The 12,838-nt window shown below is 48.0% G+C and overlaps 1 protein-coding gene across 5 annotated transcripts in view; it reads right to left on the bottom strand.

Annotated features, from left to right (window-relative positions):
- Positions 1 to 6,931: 6,931 nt before the first annotated feature.
- TP63 (tumor protein p63) overlaps positions 6,932 to 12,838 on the bottom strand; it is a 154,532-nt gene continuing 148,625 nt past the window's right edge. For 4 of the 5 annotated variants that reach the window (XM_069865339.1, XM_069865338.1, XM_069865340.1 and 1 more), the window contains 3 exons: positions 12,027 to 12,171; positions 11,192 to 11,285; positions 6,932 to 9,949 (listed from right to left, as the gene is read on the bottom strand). In XM_069865339.1, coding sequence (XP_069721440.1) covers positions 9,653 to 9,949; positions 11,192 to 11,285; positions 12,027 to 12,171 — 536 coding nt within the window. In that variant the 3' untranslated portion in view covers positions 6,932 to 9,652. The remainder of the gene's footprint in view (positions 9,950 to 11,191; positions 11,286 to 12,026; positions 12,172 to 12,838) is intronic. The other variant, XM_069865342.1, reaches the window with a different exon arrangement.

The following is a 12,838-nucleotide window of genomic DNA, read 5'->3' as shown; positions in this document are numbered from 1 at the left end:
ACTGCAGCACCTTCTAGGCACCTTAACTCTCGTTTCTATGAAAAACACTTCTGTGAAAATACCTGTGTTCACCCTAGGGTGGGCACCTCTCTCCAAGTTCAGCATGGACTGCTTGACTGTGTCCTTGGAATAAGAAATCAATGGATTTATCTTGCATTTCGCCATAACGTGTGGATAATTTGATACAATTGTGTGGCCACCCACGCCTTCAATTAATCAAGGAGCTTTTCATGCCACACTGAGCAATATTTTGTTTCTTAACATCCCTGCTACAGACTATTTGGATCTGTTGTAACATTTCTTACCCAATTCCAGCACTGAGGGCTATGCAGCCAAGAAGAAGATGGATCACATGTGTAGAAACCTTCAGCGTTGTCTCCAGAGGCGATTTCCAAGGAATCAGAAGCTGAATTAATCAGAGGCTCACAAAGGGATTTAGGAAAGCAAAACACAACTAAACAACAACAACAAAACTCAGCCAACAAAAAAACCACAAACCAATGTCAGGGGGAAAAAACAGGAAGAAATCAGCAGATCCCCTGGGATGCTGTTTAGGAAGCTCAGGAAACACTGGAGGAAATCAGAGGCTTTCTTAGAAAACTGGAAAACACCTTCCCAGAGTTCATTGTTCACGGACAGAGCTGAAAAATCCTTTTCAAGGGACCAAGAGGCTTTCAGAACTGCTCCTGGCCAGCTTGACATTTCAGCTGCTGATAGGGTAAAGGAAAGTGTAGGTAAAGACTGGAGATAGCCAAGTAGAAGAGTGCTTGGACTGAATGCTGAAAAATTGAAAAGAAATATCTAACAAACTCTTGTCCACACCTGAGAGCCAAGCATCCAGATCACACTTTTAAGTGTAAATGAGCAGTTTGGGTACCCTTCCTTATGGTCTCCCTGCAGACCATGGTGGCCTCAGCCAGGAAATCTCGGCTGGGATCTGGAGACCAGGGTAGGAGTAAGCAGTGGGGGCACCTTGCTGTCTAGCAGAGTCTGCGTGGGCAGAGTATGGCCCTAGAGCCCAGATCCTGCATGAGCACTGCTCATGGCTGCCAGCATAGAATCATAGAATCACTAGGTTGGAAAGGACCCACTGGATCATCGAGTCCAACCATTCCCATCAATCACTAACCCATGTCCCTCAGCACCTCATCCACCCGACTTTTAAACCCCTCCAGGGAAGGTGACTCAACCAGCTCCCTGGGCAGCCTCTGCCAGGGACCAATGACCCTTTCCATGAAAAATTTTTTCCTGATGTCCAGCCTGAACCTCCCCTGGTGGAGCTTGAGGCCATTCCCTCTCATCCTGTCCCCTGTCACTTGGGAGAAGAGCCCAGCTCCCTCCTCTCCACAACCTCCTTTCAGGTCCTCCTCCCCACCTCCTAGCCATGGTGGGAGCCACCCTCTCCAGCTCCCCAGCTTCTCCTTGGAGCTACAACCTCTCTCTCTGGCACAGCCCTGAACTGCAGTGGATGCCCACCCATTGCTGGGGGCTGCTCTCACGTTTAGCCTCCCCCGGGGCAGAGCTGCGTATGGGCCAAATGAGCAGGGCAAGCGTTCAAAGAGCAAACTCACAACTTCTGAGCCAACAACCAGTGGGGACCTCCAGGGGAGAGTCCCCCTCTGCAAGCAGCACCCTGTGGAGCCGCGCAGGTGCACAGGAGGGTGCTGGCTGCCGCAGGCACCTTGGCCCTGGCGGGGTGCCGGGCTCCCCACCCAGACTGGCTGAGCTGGCTGCTGTGGCGGCGTGGGAGCCTGAAGCCGGCCGCCACTGTTCAAGCCAGGTGCTGCTGTGGGAGTTCCTGGCTGCGGCGTGTGCTCCCTGCAAAACACATAGAGGTATTTTCTCAGCTGGAAGAAGAGATGCCTATCACTCAGCAAGGAGGACTTTAGCAGCCAAGGCTCTGTGTCTCTGTGTGTGTGTGTGTGTGTGCATGGAGGGAAGGTGGAGCACCTCTCATGCCCTTGGGCAAGGCATATATAGTGCTGGGAGCTGGGTGCTGCTGCATGGGGTAACAACGCAGGGTTGCTTGCTCCGATGCACCTCCAGCCAGCCTTCTGGGGTAGAGAAGCTTCTATTCCGGAGCCTTTGGGCAAGGGCACAACTGAGAGCACAACTTCAAACTTTCTGCACGCAAGAGCTACCTGGAGTGAGAGCAGTCATCTCTCCAGGTTTGGCAGGTGATGAGTTTTGGTCTCCATTTTGTGAATTTAGAATCATAGAATCACCAGGTTGGAAAAGACCCATCGGATCATCGAGTCCAACCATTCCCATCAATCACTAACCCATGTCCCTCAGCACCTCGTCCACCCGTCCCTTAAACCCCTCCAGGGAAGGTGACTCAACCCCCTCCCTGGGCAGCCTCTGCCAGTGCCCAATGACTCTTTCCATGACAAATTTTTTTCCTGATGTCCAGCGTGAACCTCCCCTGGCGGAGCTTGAGGCCATTCCCTCTCGCCCTGTCCCCTGTCACTTGGGAGAAGAGGCTGGTGTCTACCCATGCAATATAAAAAAAACAAACCCAAGGGCTGCTGCCGCAGCTCTTGCACGCGGGATGCGAGGGGAAAGGTGTTCGGAAAATGCAGCTTTATAAACCCCGGGGAGCCGAGGGCTGCACGCAGGCTGGGATGGGGTTTGCGGGCGGCTGTGGCGAGGAGCAGGGGGGTCGCCCTGGAGCTCTCGCAGCCCTCGCCCCTCGGGGCCGCCGGCGGAGCGGGACCGCTAGGGGGCAGCGGCTCCCCGGGCAGCGCCCGCCCCGGCCGGGGAAGGCGGGGGGGTGTTTCTCTTTTTAATGAAAACGGCGCTACAAATCCCCGTGACACAGGAGTCACCGCGGCTGGGAGATGATGTACTAGGGAGCGCCTTGACTTCAGTGCAGCCAGATCTGCCGCTGTCTCAATTTTTAATTTTTTTTTTTAAATGCTAGATTGTATTTGTTCCATTTCACCTTCTCTTTCCCCTTTCCTTCTCTTTTCCCTTCCCTGCTCCCTCATCCCTTCCTTCCCTTTTCCCTCTTCCCTTCTCTTTTCCCTTCCCTGCTCCCTCATCCCTTCCTTCCCTTTTCCCTCTTCCCTTTCCTCTTCCTTCTTCTCTTCCCTCTTCCCTTCCCTCTTCCTTCTTCTCTTCCCTCATCCCTTCCTTCCCTTTTCCCTCTTCCCTTCCCTCTTCCTTCTTCTCTTCCCTTCCTTCTTCCCTTCCCTCCCCTCCCCTCCCTTTCCCTCTTTCTTTCCTTCCCCTTTCCCTTCCTTTCCCCTTTTCCCTTCCCTTCTGCCAGATACTCATTTCAAGAGTGCTGGCAGTTAAAACAGAAGAGGAAAAGCACCATCTCTTCCTCAGGTCTGCTAATTTATTCTATTTCAGGTTTTTCTTTCTTATTTTTTTTTTTTTTCTCACTTCAGACCTGTACCAGTTTCTTTCCCACACTCAGAGCCCTGCAGCCCGTTCCTTGCTGCTGGGTTGCACACGGCTGTTCTGTAGAGTGTGTATCTCAGCGCAGCCTTAGGAACTCAGCAAAACTGATTGCAGGGATGGAGCTTAATACTAACAAACGTCCCTTGACCTTAATGCAGGCAATGATGAGACCACATCTTTAAGGGCACGATTCAGAGTGGGAAGCTAATATGCTCTGAATGGCTCCCCAGGGACTTCCTTGCCACTGATGATGCAGGGAGCCTAACCTTCTATCCCAGGCAGTTAGGAGAGACAGTGTAAGCACCTCCCTTGCATGCTGTAATCATTGGTATCGGCCCAGCTGCCTGTGAGTAATTGCTGAGCGTGTCAGAAGGCACCCACCTCCTGTTGGAGCACGTATCCCCACCATCACGGGAAGTGGCACAGCCAAAAAAGCCACTGGCTTTTGTGTTCATGTTATCACTGCCAGCAAAGGGCAGTACACTACAACAACAGTGAGAAAATCAGCAGAATGGTGCACGGAAACACTCACAAAACACTTAATCTTAGAGCTACGAGGTTGAAATCCAGTTGCCCATGGGCTTGTGTCTGCTGTTGCTTTGGGAGCACAGCGAGGCGTGGTACTTCTATGACTGTAGCCATGAAGGCAAAACCATGTTGCATCAGGGTTGGGACCCTTCAGCCCTTGGCTTCAATGCTGCAGGCACACAGAATCTGCACACTGTTCCCAGAGATAACCCTCAGTGCTCGTCTGTGCCCTGCAGCCCCCACTTCTACCCAAAACCCTGCATCTCCTGCCCCACCCCACATAGCCTTTCCTTTACTCACCAGCAGTCCCAAGCATCTGACTTGATTCATGAGGGCAGAGCTGATGTTTCCCAAGAACAAAACCTGTGACATTGTACAGTTGCTTACAAGGAGGTCCAAGCATTTTAACAGAACCAGCTGATTCCCCCTACCCTGTCCCCCCCAAAAAAAGGACTTTGACCAGTTTGATCCATGGAAGCACAGGGCTGCACTAGCATAGCAGCAGGGTAAGACTGCAATAGGCAGCCCTGAAACGTTCACAGCCAGACAGAAGGGACTGCAGAAGGGCTCTAACTTCTCTACTGAATGAAAGGCACCTGCTAACAGAAACACACACACACAAACCCAAAGCCACCTGGTTCCACAGCACTGATGTTAAAGCCTTGTGCTGAAGGGGGTTTTATATGGAATTAGGAAGAGATGGACATATAAAGAAAATGAATGAGTCTGTGGGACTCAGATCAAGAAAGCAAAGCTGTAGTAAAGAACTACTACCACATACCTCTGAGTGAAATTTTAGATCTTTAATGTTAGGGAAGCATGATGGGAGAAAGCTGCAACCAGTCTTTGCAAACAGAGCATAAAGTTCAACTTCCTTCCAGTTTAATTGACCTTCAACGCCAATGTATCCAAATACCACCAATAATGCTCCAAAACTCCAGCCTCCACTCTTTGCTACCTGCTCAGAAAGATGATTTGTTGCTACCATGGGTCACAGAGACCCCAAACATCTCAGGACCCAGAAACAACCAGCTTGAGCCTGGCAGCCTGGCAAGGCTGTTGTGCCAAATCTGCCTGATGGAAGCTCAGCACAGACACAAGCAGTGCCCAGGTGGCTTCACATCTGAGTAGTGGCTGTGTGCTGCTGCCCCGTGGAGCAGACCATGCAGGAGGAGCTTTGTAGGGCTAAAGCACTGGCCTGGCACAGCTTTTCACATCCACTGCTGCATGAAGGTAAGTTATACATTTTAAACTTCTGCAAATCAGGAGGCCAAACAGCCCAAGCTCCTGCTTGGTGCTAGGGCTGGGCTGCCCATGAGGTTTTCCCACCAAGAAACAACTTGCAAAGAGATAGAATGGGAGGGCCAGGTCCTGCAATCCTCTCACCACAGTGCAGGCAGCTGCTTTGTTGTCAGAAAGGAAAGGGTTTCTGATAAGCCATACAGGACAGGAAGAATGTGATGAGCAAGACAATCTTTACTTTACTCGGACGTTTGCCAAGTTTTGGTGTGTCTGAGTAAGTTTCATTCCAGAGGACTGCTAGCTTCAGCACACTTAGAACCAACAGCATAGAAGGGCACGCACATCTTCAGAGGTCCACCCAGGCTTGCAAAACACAGCTGGAAGCTCGTGATGGATCCCTGCCCTGAAAACTTCATGCCTGCATATGAAGCATCCCAATATCCAAAGACAAAATTTCAGCGGGTATGACTGGAGGGCAAAAGGGAGAGAGACAGCTTGGAATTCCTCAATACTAAAACTCTTGCTATAACACAAGCAATGCATAAGTTCTTACTCCAGCATTGAATCACAGCAGAGAGCAACCGCAACCATTAACAAATGTGTTTCAAGCCTACCTGATAGTGGAAACTGAAATCTTTTTTTACCTGGTACAATTTGCTCATCATAGATGCAAGGAGTTCATCAGCTGAAGCAGCAACTTCTTGCAGTCTTCGTAGGAGCATTTCTTTCTGAGGTTTTTAACGCCACATCCAAGCAAACCCTGACTGCCAGAGTGGAAGCAGGGGACTGATGCCTCGGATGCCGATATCCAGAGACAACTGCTTCTTTAATCCTTCAGCAAAAGGGAAACAAAATAGCAATCAGAAACAAAGGAGTCAGGCATTCCCAACCATAACAGTAAACATGAAACCAACTCCCAGTAGAAACCATGCCCTTTTCTTCTTTTGAGATCCTTGTGGGGTTCTTTTTGACTCTTCCCATCCTGAGTATCTTCCCTTAACCATATTAAGCAAAATGGTGAGAGAAAGACATGGGCCTCACACAGAAACCAGTGATGAAGCTGGGCTGTTAGTGTGGTGGTCCAGACTGAAGCCCCAGGTGACAGAGGCAACTCCGTTTTCAGAACAGCCCTACCAGCTCTGAGCTGCCCTTCTTACAAATGCTCGGAAGAGGAGGTGAGATACAAAGGAAAAGGCTTTGGTAGGAGAAAGAATGTACAGAGTGATGCACATAGCCTTTGGTTTAAGTTACATAAGGAGAACAAACCTCTCCAGACCCCTAGGGGGGTGGTGGAGGTGGCAGAGATGTCAGCTCAAGGCTATTTCACAAGTGTGGAGGTAGGAAAGGGCAGTAGTGACCCTACCTGCTCAAAGCAGTCACAGCTCCATCGTGTTTAAGCAGGATGTTGAAGCGGGGCACTGCTCAATGCCCTGCTCAGAAACAGAATGAAGAAATCTGTTGAAAGGGCAAAAAAGAGCCATGCAAATGATGCAAAAGCCAGAAGATTTCATATTTCAGCAAGAGGCTTACAGGGGCCGACCCATCCGATCTGCCAGAAAGAAGGCAGATAGGTGTGTGATCACACCTTATAACACACCTTAGTGATGTGGATGGTGTGGGGATTAGAAAACTACACGCAGGGGCAAAGATGACACTAAACCTCATCTGCTCAGAGGAGGAAGCATCCGCAAAGTCTTTTGCTTATTCCAAGAGGGCACACAGGTAAGAAAAGAAGCTGTTTGGGAATCCAGTGTAAATTTCAGTTCGGCTTTTATTTTCATTGACTTCAACAACAGGGTGTTCCAAAACACACACAGGTCCTGGTGCAGGCAACGCTTATTGCTACAAGCATTGACAGATTCTCAGCTCAATTAATCCATACACTCTGATGTATCAAAACAAAACAAATCACAGGTTTACAGGGGAGGGTAAAAGCTACAGCAGTTCAAACTCACTTGAAGGTTCCAGTCATATAGAAGTAGGTTCCATAGTAGTAATACAGTAGAAAAGAGATTTTCACAGCATATATTTCAATCACTTGTGATGCAGCAGAAAAGCTCCATCTCGTTACCGAGCTGAAGAGCAGATACTGCAGTTCGTGTGCCCAGACTGTGGGGACAGCATTAACTGCATTAAATTTTGTAGTCAGAAGCTTCCTAGTTCCTAAAATGATGAAATCTTTGCATCAATATTTGTACAGTACCAAAGCAACTCAGAAGGACTACACAATGGAGATGCAAAACCTTGGAGGTGAGAAGGGCAAACCAAATCCACCTCTAGGAATTTACAAAGTACAGGCACTAACACTTTCCGCACACTAACACTGCCCCATTGAATTAATTCTTGCATCGAATCAAGAGCAGGATGACTTGCTTCTTTTGTAGCACATAGAAGAAGAAAAAAAAAATACAATAAGTTTTCACACTGAGCATGTTAAATACTTTGAAATCTAGGACTCTGCTCTTTGATCTGTTACAAAATAAAATGATAACACAGGCTTTCAGTACTTACCCTCTCCCCCCTCAACTGCAAAGTAACACAGGAATCTCAGTATGAAAAATACAAATATTTGTCCAGTGTAATTTGTTACAAGGCATACTGTAGCGCTTTATACTGTGCATAAAAAAAATAATTAAAAAAATCCAGAAAAACAAACAACATTTCACTGTGGTTCTGTCTGACCCAGTAGCCCAAGAAGAAATAAAAATTGTTGCGGTATGTTGTAAGAAAAAAATTACAGATACAAAAAATACTTATATACACACACTTTACAGAGTAACCGTCTTGCATTACCATTTAGAGCTATCCAAAACAGGCTTGCACAGTAACAAAAAGGCACTCTTATGAATGCAAAATGACCCAGCACAACAGACAGATGGAAGATGATGCTAACAACAGTGGATTTAAATGAAATATGCAGCACAAAGCAGGGACCAGAAGACAGCCACTGCATTGAAAGGAGATTATTTGGTTGTAGTGATGTAGGATGTCATGTCAAGTTGCTTTTTGCATATTTTCCCAAGCGAAATACATCAGGCACGTCACGCTTACCATTAAGAAGAGCAAAGCTACTTAAAAGCAGCTGTGCTGAGCCCAGCTCCTTAGTTTAGAGATACTTTGTATAGGTTAGAGTCTCAATACCTCAACCAATATAAATGTGGAAACAGGCACTCTACTTAGTTACTTGTCCACAGGATCATTGGTAGTCAGAGGAAATGCCTCAGAGCACCGCTGCTGTCAAACCAATCAAGAAAAAACAACAGAGAAAAAATTCAATTTCTCATGTAAACATGACTTTTTGCAGTAGCAATACTCCTATTACCAGGAACTGGTCCTTGTTCCAAGGCAGCTGGAAATTTCTTTCTTTTTACATTCTACTTCTGGTTGGTCATCCCTTAGTCTATAGCAACAAATGACAACAGGCTCCAGCCTATTACAGATATATCTAAAGACAGTTCCACTTTACTTGGCAGTAAACCAAGCTAGCATGGTCTAAATAAAATATCATTTGGGTTTAGGGTAGCTGAAGCCCTACAAGTCAGTGTGCAGCTCTCAGTCAGTACTTTGTTCAACTGGAGTCTAGGCAGACAATCCTCACCTGAACTATCCAGGCTGCATATTTGGAAAAGCCCAATTCTCTAGCTTAAATGTTAGCAGTAGTACAGAACGGCTAAAGGTTGGATAGCGGACAGAAGTCAAGAGTGACCAATAGATGTATTTGTATTTATATCCTGAAACAAGCAAACTAGGACATATACATGAATGTAAATTCAAAATGAGAAGAGAAAGGAGGTTTATTTTTTTCCCAGAGAAGGTAAAGGAAAACAAAAAAGTAGGTTGCAAGTGGCCATAAGCATTGGCCTGCCCAGCAAAGTGCATGTGCTGTTTCCGCTGGAGAATATTACACATAAACAGAGTGCATAGCTCTGTGGGAAGAGGCTGTTTAACGCCATCATTCAGCAGACCGATTCCCATGTATTTTTTGGGTGAGCTACCAGTTGGGGTTTTGGCTTTAGGCTCATTGCCTTTGGTTTTGGGGTTGGTTAGAGTTTGTTTGGCTCTTTAAACGTTTATTTTAACCTTCCTGCTTATCAAAGCAGGATCATTGGATGAGAGAAACAAGTTTGCAGATCAGGACAACCGCAAGGTGTATGAGGATTCAAAAGTCAAGAAAAGAAGCCCTCTCCCCAAAGGAAAATATGAAACAAGAACAATGCCTTCTAAAGAAGGTTAACGGCTTTCAAGGAAATACCACCCGCCTTCCCCCTTCGCTCAGCTCTTCCCCTTGGAAAGGCAGGAGTGGAGGTCACAGTCTAGGATCATGACCTATACAGCATCAAGGGCGTAACTAGCATGAGTGAGCAAAAGGACTCCCTCTGCCCTTTGTCCAGGGGTGTAGTACCAAGCAGAAGGAAGACAAATGAAGGGCTGAGCAGTTTATGGCCGAGGCGGGGTGGAGTGGGGTCTTCGGAGCTCACTCCCCTTCCTCCTTGATGCGTTGCTGTTTGTTGCGCCGGGCATCCATGTCAAAGTTGAAGTCGTTCCACTCATCACGGGGCGGGAAGGAAATGGTTTGCCGGAGCGTGAAGCGGACTGCGTCAATGACTCGCTCGCCTCGGGTTTCACTGGAGCCCACGCTGACAGTGGAGGCGCCGCTGGGGGTGCGCAGGAGGTGGGGTGGGGAAGAGAAGTCATGGAGCTGCCGGTGGTCCAGGATGCCCTTCCAGATGGCATGACGGAATTGCTCTGGGATCTTGAGGCTCACCAGATCCTGCAAGGCAAGGTGGAGGGCTTAACAGGGCAATCGTTGGGCAAGCTGTGCGCCAGGAGTAGAAGCAGCTTCTGGGGACCCTGCAAATACCTATTAACCAACAAAGCTGCTAAAATCCAGGTGGCCATGAAACACTGTAGAAGACAAACCACTAATTTTGAAGGTGGTAATTCACTTCTGAACAATCAGGTGTAGCCATGAGACGGCAAGAACTAATGATACAATGCCTCCTTTGAAGTGAGGCAAAATACATTCATGGGTAAGGTATGGTGACCTAAAGCTAGATGTTTAATGACTGCAAGGCCTCCAAGACGTCCTCAGGAAATCTGTTTGTGGTCTATGGTGGGGCATGCCGGGCTGCATAAGATCAATGGCTTTGAAAACTTTTGTGTTTGTATCAAAGCCTGCAAAAGGATTTCAGAATCCAATTTTGAGCTCCAGCATTCAAAGCTCTGGGTCTGACTCTATAGGAACTGCCTGAATTACTTGAACGTAACCAAATTGCACGAACAGAGACACAACCTTTGGAATCTTGGACTCTGAGGCCTCATCATCTCTGGTACAGTATCTGAGGTATATCACACCTAAATTCTGGGAAATGCAATATAGGCTTCTGAAAAAATGAGCAACCAGCTTTGTTTAGTTTGGGTCAGCTTTTCTAGTTAAAGCAGTAGCAGAAGGAAGGCCCGTGATAGGAAGCAAAAGCACCACAGCCTTGCAAAGTCTCAGGGCAAAAAAAACGGGACAGCCAGCTCTGAGGAGAGCTATGGCACAGGAACAGCAACTCTGCAGCAAAAGCCATGCAAGAGATAAAAAACCAGCCGGGCTTAGGTGCCAGTGGCAAGGGAAGATCATTAAGGTAAGACCAGAAAAGAGAAGCAGGGAGGGAAAAAACGCAGACCACTTCGGACAGCTTACTTGTCTGCAGGCAAGTGAGGTGTTTCAGGTGTAAACTGAAACTAAGCCTTGCAGAATTAACAGGCCTGTGGGCTGGGGCCACTTCAGGGACTAAAATGCATAGTGATGGGGAGGGAGAGACACTTTCTCTGTGCAAGGCAAGGCAGTTACAATGCTGGCCCTGAGTCCAGCCTCTCTTCACCTCACAATAATTCTTCTCTGGGTGCAACAACCTTAAATGAAACTAATCTTATAAAAATAAAAATATACTGAGTCTGGATTTCTGACCCATTCCTACAGCAGGGCCAAGAGTGCAAACAAAGGAAATGGTGAGGAGTTACTTACATCCATGGAGTAATGCTCAATCTGATAGATGGTGGTCAGCCCCTGGGTCGTGAAATAATCCACACAGGATGAGCAGCCCAACCTCGCTAAGAAGCTGCAGAGGAGGAAGGAAGGAAGGAGAGAGAAAATAGGATCACCCTGGCTGCAACAGCCCAAACCACAGAAAAACCTAACACTCAGCCAGTCTGCAGCAATGAGAAACAAAGCTTTCACCCTTGGCTCAACTTTCTCCAAGACATTCCAGGACAGCAAGCCTCACTGCTGCCACATCAAACAAATGAGTGTCCTTCAGCTTGGCTCCTATCAGACAACCCTTATGACAGTACCTTGCCTTAGTAAAATGCTGGTGCTACACAGTCTGGATCTTGAGGCTCATGTGGACTCTCCTGCCAGGTCACTTCACCCAAGAGGTGACTGAACCTGTGGCAGCCTGCTGCATGGACAGAGGGCTTCAGCAAGGTGGTGGGTCTGGGTCTCAAAAACATCATGCACAAAGTATTTCAAGTTGGTGTATTTCTCCCTAAGTGTAAATGATTTCTCCTTTATGAGTGGCATCTTACAAAAAAAAAAGAAAAAAAGTGTTTGCAAGACTGCCTGCCCTTAGCTCCACCAGTCTAATAGATGCTGCATCCCTCAAGTTTTCTTCCAGTCCTAACATCCCTGTTTATCTCAGCTGCTCAGATGGTTTCATGCTCAATGCCCAGAGAGTGCCAGCCCTGGGACCAGTGCTCCAGGAGAACGGGGCAAGGAACCCAACAGGACCCTTCAAGCTCCCAACACGAGGCCTCCAATCCCTGCAGGTGGGAAACGTGCTGGATAGCCTGCTCCCACTCACCTGACGATGCTGCAGTCTGTGGGGTATGGAGGAGGGGGCGTGCAGTGGGATGTTGAAGGCATGGAGAGGGGAGGAGGCAGCGCCTGCGTGGGGCTGAGGCCATTCATGTCGCTGGTCATGGCCATGTGGGTGCCCATCATGGGAACTGGAGGAGACAAGAAGGAGGAGCACGTTGTTACCCAGGCATCCCCGGATACCCGCTTCACTCCCCACACAGCATGAAAAGACAGTGCACACAGCCAAATTGGCCTTAAATCCCCTGCAAAGCCCCACATAGAGTGAGCTTATGGGGAATTTCTAGCAGGGCCGTAATGTCTGCACAAGGACCAGATGACAGAGTCTTTTAGGAGCTCTACCCTCACTGGAGCAACTGCGGGCAGTGCCGTGTCACCTTCCCTTACAAACAGGCTCAGTAGAAATCTAAGCAAGCTGTGGGCGTCTCAGCTTTCCCTGCTGCAGAAGAGGAGTGGGACAGAGCCAGCAGAGTAACCCAATACAGAAGCCAAACAGCTTTGTTTTCAGACACAGAGAGTACCCGAAGGGTATGAGCAACAGGTGTGGGCAGGAGCCCAGTGCTTTTGATTTTTTTTTTTTAAAGAAGGAAAAAAATCATGAAACAACAAAACTCAGCCTCTAAACCCATGTCTGTCAGCTTGGATTTACAGTGCTGTTGGACACTCTTCAGCAGTCAGGAAGTAGTAGGTTACAGAGCTGCAAGATGCAGATAGTTCCTTTGTAACAAACAAGTGTCTTAATTGAACCAGGGAAAAATGTTTGCCAACACTTGCATCTCCTCTGCTGGTAAAGGAAGA

Source organism: Phaenicophaeus curvirostris, chromosome 10, assembly GCF_032191515.1.
Source record: "Phaenicophaeus curvirostris isolate KB17595 chromosome 10, BPBGC_Pcur_1.0, whole genome shotgun sequence".
Lineage (NCBI taxonomy): Eukaryota > Metazoa > Chordata > Aves > Cuculiformes > Cuculidae > Phaenicophaeus > Phaenicophaeus curvirostris.
This window is presented reverse-complemented; position numbering and strand designations above follow the sequence as displayed.